The 6,637-nt window shown below is 37.1% G+C and overlaps 2 protein-coding genes across 2 annotated transcripts in view; one reads left to right on the forward strand and one right to left on the reverse strand.

Annotated features, from left to right (window-relative positions):
• Nucleotides 1-6,637, forward strand: part of LOC108731688 (uncharacterized) — a 20,378-nt gene that overhangs the window by 7,439 nt on the left and 6,302 nt on the right. The window lies entirely within an intron of this gene.
• The window catches only part of LOC108731681 (uncharacterized), a 17,842-nt gene that overhangs the window by 3,371 nt on the left and 7,834 nt on the right, over nucleotides 1-6,637 (reverse strand). Inside the window, 6 exon segments of the mRNA XM_018462126.1 lie at nucleotides 1-2; nucleotides 4-266; nucleotides 674-938; nucleotides 1,709-1,944; nucleotides 5,163-5,263; nucleotides 6,058-6,317. The exon segment at nucleotides 1-2 is cut by the window's left edge and continues 119 nt beyond it. Coding sequence (XP_018317628.1) covers nucleotides 1-2; nucleotides 4-266; nucleotides 674-938; nucleotides 1,709-1,944; nucleotides 5,163-5,263; nucleotides 6,058-6,313 — 1,123 coding nt within the window. The 5' untranslated portion in view covers nucleotides 6,314-6,317.

The following is a 6,637-nucleotide window of genomic DNA, read 5'->3' on the forward strand; positions in this document are numbered from 1 at the left end:
AATTTCGACTTGGTCGTCTTCGTAACGTTTTCCTTTTGGCCCTTCGGAGTCGGCGTCACTTTCGACGGCGCTTCTGACTTGCCTTCGTGACTACCGTGCTCGTGTTCGTGATCGTGATTCTGATTGGGTTCGTGCTTGTATTCGTGACTCTGGTTAAATTCCTGCTTGCGTTCGTGATCGTGGTCGTGATCGTGATCGGATTTATGAGTGTGATTGTGCGAGTCTGTGAATTGCATGCCGAATAGGGCTCCCAGGTCTTGAGCAACCTTGAAACAAGAATGGAGGACCAAATGCTTGAATGTCAAAACTTTTTGCAGCATTGCTCATCATACTTGAGCATCCTACATAATTATTCTGTATCTACCTAAATTTTTAATTATTTTGACGATCCAACAAAATCATTTTGAAATCTGTATGTAGCTAAATTTGTAATAATTTTGTATTTAGCTAAATTTTTAATTATTTTGACGGTCCAACAAAATTATTTATAGATTTGCATCTAGCTGAATTTTTAGATACTTCTGCAAAATCGTTCTTTCCATGTATGTCATCGTTCGATTCTTTGTAATTTTGTAAAAAGCGCCTCGCAAAATCAATACGAAACGATTGATAGCGGATGACAGAGCAATTATCCCATTATCTCCAAATAGCGGCGCGGCTTTGTTTGCGTTACCTTGGGATCCGTGGACTTTAATCTGGTTTGAGTCGGCCTGGGGCTTCTCTTAGCGACCGGATAGCGTTTGGTCAGTTTGCGATAACTGCCGAATTCACGGCCGATGGGAAATCGACCATTTACGTTTCTACGTTCCGCCGGCAAGTACAGGATGTCCTGATCCTGATCGCGATCCACGAACTCGTCGTCGTTGCCGTCCTTCGACTGGCTTCTCAGCAACGGGCCTTTGCTAAGCAGCTCGCCCCAAGACATTGGTCCTGTCGTTCTGTCGAGCAAACGTTATTGTCCTTAAGTCCCTTTTTTAACCCATTAACGATCATCCGCATTCCTCATTTTTAGGACGAAAATGATATTATATTATACGAAAAATATTATATCATATAAAAATCTATTATAGGTATTTTATTATAGAAAAAAATGTTTGAGTGATACAAATAAGCAACAGTTGCTAGAACGTTCCAATATGTTTCTTGTTTATTGGGAATCTCCCTTTAAATTACTCATACAACATAAAATCGGGACATGAAACGTTTTTAGTCCCGATTTTGGATATTATGTTGTCTGAGTATCTGCTATTATTAACCCTAGTCTGTCTTTTCGGGTCTATTTGACTCAAAATTATTTTCTTACTAATATTTTATTTAAAACTTTTTTTTCTCTGGTATTTGATGACTTTGTTTGTTAACGTAAAATCTTTTTTGTGAAAAAATTTCATTTTTTTATATTTTAGAGTTATTTTTAATCAGATTGATCCAAGAGATATGACCGCGTATAGTAAATTTGAAGACCGCCCGGGGAAAAAAATGTTTTATATATAATTATAAATATATAAAGTTATACATAATTTTATAGAAAATATTTTTCCCCGCGCGGAATTAAATGCGAATATTCCAACGATGCACCATCGAGATTAAATCAACTTATCTAAAATTTACATCATTATGCATAAATCGATAGAATTCTAAAGCTCGCTCTTTACATTATCGCTGTGATCTTTAATGTCAAAGGTCAAAGTGATTAAAGGATCGAACTCACTCGTATACTTTGTTCCCTCTACCAGCTCTGTATCTGTCGTAAAGCGATTGTAAAGCGGTTAGATAATCGTCGTCATCCACTTCCACGAGCGCACCGTACGGAGAACCGTCCTGCAGTTCCTCCACGAATAGCTTCGTCGGATCCTTGTCGTCTAGGTTCATCCGTTCGCTGGCACCACCCCGTTTGCGGCTACCGCTTCGCTCGCGCTCGCGGAAAATCGAGGCCACCGGTTCTTCCTGTAAGCAATCATCATCGCGATGCTCGATGCCATTCATCGGGGATCTCTCGTTCAATTTAATTGTTTAAAATATTTTTGCTTTCGATTTTTACGTTAGAAGGGACGAATATTACGGTCAGCAAAATGAAGCTCCCCCTCTTTTTTAATGGAAGACACTTTTTATTATTTTTGATTTTTTTTTAATGGATTTTATTATGATTTCGACAAGAAATTATTACGTTTATATTATTTAATATAAATATGTATGTAATAATATAATTTAATATCTATCTGTATAAATATCTATAAATTATATAATTTCATCATATATACATATTTATTATTTATTACTAATTATATATAAATTTATAATAGAAGCTATAAGCATTTAGATAAAAAAAACTTATTGTATACACTGCTAATTTTTCTTTTGTCAAATTTTCCGCAAGCAAGCAAAATATTTTTTGCTGGCTAAACTGAATAAAATTAATATCAAATTGATATTTAATCTTAGAAATTAATCTGATTTTGATTAAAAACCGGAATGACTATCTTCTATTGTTGTCTTATACCAGCACACAAACGACGAATTCTCGTTTGATGCGCTCGTAATCGTTCGCCCATAAACTAATTGAACGAAAAAGATGCTGAGTTGTCTCGCATGTCGGAACGTTGCGTGATCGTTCGTAACAACTCGAGTTGCTTTAATTTGCGCTCGAATGCGAGCCCATGCATCCATCAATCATTTGCCAATTACATAATGAAGAATTAATACAATAATGAATTAAGGAGTACATTCCACTTAATGTACGTTCGCAATGCTTGCATGTTATCATTTCGTTTCTTCTTTAAAGCACTGATCGATAACAAACAAATTTACGAGGGCAAATCAATAAGTATCCGTGTTTGAAGACAGGTGACGTTGCTGATGCAAGTTGGCATTACCATCGTGTACTACCATCTTTCAAATGACGCCAAAATTTCAGAGTGATTCATGCAATAGTCTTGATTTGACAGCAATTTGTAGTGAGAGTGTTTGATGTTTTTCGATACAATGGAAAAAGAACAATATCGATTCGTGATTCGCTTTTTATTTTTGGATGGAAAAACGTGCGAAGAAATAAAAACGAAGTTGGATGCCGTCTATGGGAACCAAAGAGGTTGTATAACTAGAGTAGCAAAGCCATAGTGGCTCCTGTGTACGGAAATGTTAGGCGATAGAAAGAGAAAGCAAATGAGATGTTCCCATCTTTATCCTTGTCTAATGTTGCGATTGAACAAGTATGCCGATGGGGATATCTCGTTTTCTGTTTCTTTCTATGCACTCACGCAGTCTTAGCTGGCTATTCTCCTCTAGTTATACAACCTCTTTGATGGGAATCCTTCACCATCTATGACAACCGTCAGATTGGTTCAACGAATTCAAACGTGGTCGTTCGTCTGTTTTTGATGAGGAGCGCCCAGGTCGCCCGGCAGACGTGGTTATTGAGGAAATTGTTGAAAAAGTCCACGACATGATTTTCGCTGATCGCCGAACGAAAGTGCATAAAGTAGCAGAGGCCATAGGCGTGTCGTATGGAATGATATTCAATACTTTCCATGATAATTTAGGAATGAAAAAGCTACCAGGGTGCCGCGATTGCTCATAACAAGCGAATGCGGCTATCAATTTCAAAGCAATGTTTGGAGCTGTTAAAGCGCAATCCGAAGGAGTTTTTGCGTCGAGTAACCGTTGATGAAACATGGATTCATTACTACACACTGGAGACCAAGGTACAGTCAAAACAGTGGATTTCATCCGGCGAACGTGCTCCGAAGAAGGCCAAGACGGTCCCATCGGCCGGAAAAGTGATGGCCACTATTTTTTGGAATGCGCAAGGCGTAATCTTCATCGATTACATGGGGAAAAGCAAAACTATCACGGGGCAGTACTATGCTGACTTATTGGGCCGATTCGATGTTGAATTGAAGAAAAAACGCTCTCATTTGGTGAAAAAAAAGTGTTGTTCCATCAGGACAATGCACCGGCTCACTCCTCCGTAGTCGCCACAGCCAAATTGGTCGAATTACGGTACGAATTACTGCCGCATCCACCGTATTCTCCGGATTTGGCCCCCTGCGATTTCTTCTTGTTTCCAAACTTGAAAAAATGGCTCGGTGGAAAAAGATTCACGTCGAATGAGAAGGTCATTGCCGAAACAGAGGCCTATTTTGCAGAGTTCGACAAATCCTATTTTTCGGAGGGGTTAAAAAAATGGCAGAAACGTTGGAAAAAGTGTATCCTCCTAAAAGGGGGTTGAAAAATAAAAAAAAGTTTTGTGAAAATCTTGCGTCTTCATTACTAACATGGGTACTTATTTATTTGTCCTCGTATATAAGGCTTGTTCTTTTTGGCTGTACAACTTTTGCACCAGTTCACCTTTCTTCCTTTTCTCTCCAGGAGGAAAAAAGAGGAAGAAAGATGAACTAATGCAAAAGTTCAGCCAAAAAGAACAATCCTATATTTGTTTTATTTCAACTTATTGTACCGCGTGCACCAGTTTGATCAGAGAAGCAGCAATAAAAAACAGACACATTGACAAACAAAGGCGAAATGACGCTTGCAATCATTGCGAACGTTAAGGGGATCCTAAAGCGAAGCTCGAACTCCGACAAAGTTATTAGATGTCGCTGTTTTTTCAGCGCACCAACATGTCTTTATATACCACACTAATATCTCACGCAACCTATGATACATTCAGTCGTACATTCGTGTCAATTTTCGTATAACAAATTCGTCGCGATAAAGCGTCTAAGACTAATTTTAAGAACTCGACGTTATTTGTTCACTATTTCGTAAGTACTGGTTGCAAAACTTTCGTATCAAACAAATGTCGTCACGACTTGACAGCTAGAGACGCCATGTTACATTAAGAAATGGTAAAAAATATATCAATTTCGAAATTTTTGGTCGTTCTCGGCATTAACTCCACCTCACAAACATGTATTAATGCGTATATTTTTTTTAACCCTGGAAAAGGATTTTCGAATCTGTGAAGGAGAAAAAAGTATTTGTTATACAAAAATTATATGATTTAGTCAGTAATATAGACGGCTTTAGGATCCCCTTAAAGGGATGCTGGAGTGATCAAATTATCACATTACAGTCGTATAAAAATCTTCGAATTGACTGAATGGAATAAAAAATCCTTTTATAGGATTAAAGTACACGCAAAATTACGAGAGGGATTAGTTTACCTGCTCAGGTAGAGTCTCCAGATAATCAAGCAGTGCTCTTTCGAGTAGCTTATTATTCATGCCCTGGAGACCCTCTCCCACTGTTTCCAGCTGACCGTTGTCTGAAACCACGATAAAAATAATTGGCAATTAAGGGGGGAATTACTTACTGTAACAGATCAAAGAAATCAACTTTGGGAAAAACAATTTAACAAGACCTTTTCGAGGGAGACGAAGGCACACTTTATAGTTTAGAAATAGCAGATTAAATGTTCAATGTTGGATATTTCAGCTACAAGTGTCATGAAAATTCTTCAAAAATTTTAAACTCTTTTTCTCGAAACTACATTTTTCAGATTGGCGTAAAAGATAATTTAATTTAACTAATGGACTCTTATAAAGATTTAATACTAATACTGGCTAATTAATCACTTATTTTTAGTATTGAAAGTACTGTTAACAATACTTTTAATATTCAAAATAAGTGATTAATTGGCCAGTACTAGTATGAGAATATTTCTCTTTATATCCCCAAAAAGTTTATTTAGATGTCACCAATTTTTTTTTTAATTCATATAGATCATCTGTTTTTTATCAGAAGTTAAGGAGCATTTATGCAGGCCGTAAATATTAACTTATGTCGTTCAATGCTTTCGTTCGTAATGACCGGATGCATGTAACTTATGCTATAACCGTAAAGTTAATTCAAATTTAACTTTTACGACAAGTAATAGCACGTAAATCATTGTATTAAACTTACCGGTTACGGCATAAGTTAAACAGTTACGATCTGCATAAATGCTCCTTTATAATAGGTTTCCTCTTAACAATATACGTTCATAAACGTATATCGAAAGTTTATTCTTCCTCGCTCTTTCTCGGAGTTTAAAAAAGAAATTGTTCCTCGAAACTTTACCGCCAGGTAGGAACTCGATCTCCTCGGTGTCCCCGTCGTAATAGCGGTCGAACTTCCGAATGTTGTTACCGTCGTGGTACTTAAACGAGTGCAGGTCGTTGTAATATTCCGGCGAATCCGCCGCGTCCAGGGATCTTTTCTGCTTCCGCAGATTGTTCCTGAGGTGCTCATCATGGAATTGTCGAGCCGCGGGAACCAGCGTGATCGCGCCGGTTCCCAGGATCAGCAGCGGCAGGATCCACCGTGGCAATGCCATTGTGCTCGAACTAGTCAGCAGAAACGTAGTGTTTAATATGCGCGAAAGAAACGTCGAGAAAGAAATTGGAGGCATAAGTATGTGTGTTGTCTCTTTTTCTCATTTGAGTACTTTTTTTGTTTAGCATATATAAATTAAAGATATACACAGATTAACGTAACATTTTAGTAAAAAGACTATTTTGTATAAAAGAATATGAATTAAAAAAAAGAATGAAGAAACAAATTTGTCATTTGTGACAGAAGAAAATACTATTATATAATAAATAATAGAGATATACAAAAATTATATTATTATTACTAATTTTTAATAATTAAAATTATT

The sequence above is a fragment of the Mycetomoellerius zeteki genome, unplaced genomic scaffold (assembly GCF_001594055.1).
Source record: "Mycetomoellerius zeteki isolate Tzet28-1 unplaced genomic scaffold, Tzet1.0 scaffold101, whole genome shotgun sequence".
NCBI classification, from domain to species: Eukaryota; Metazoa; Arthropoda; class Insecta; order Hymenoptera; family Formicidae; genus Mycetomoellerius; species Mycetomoellerius zeteki.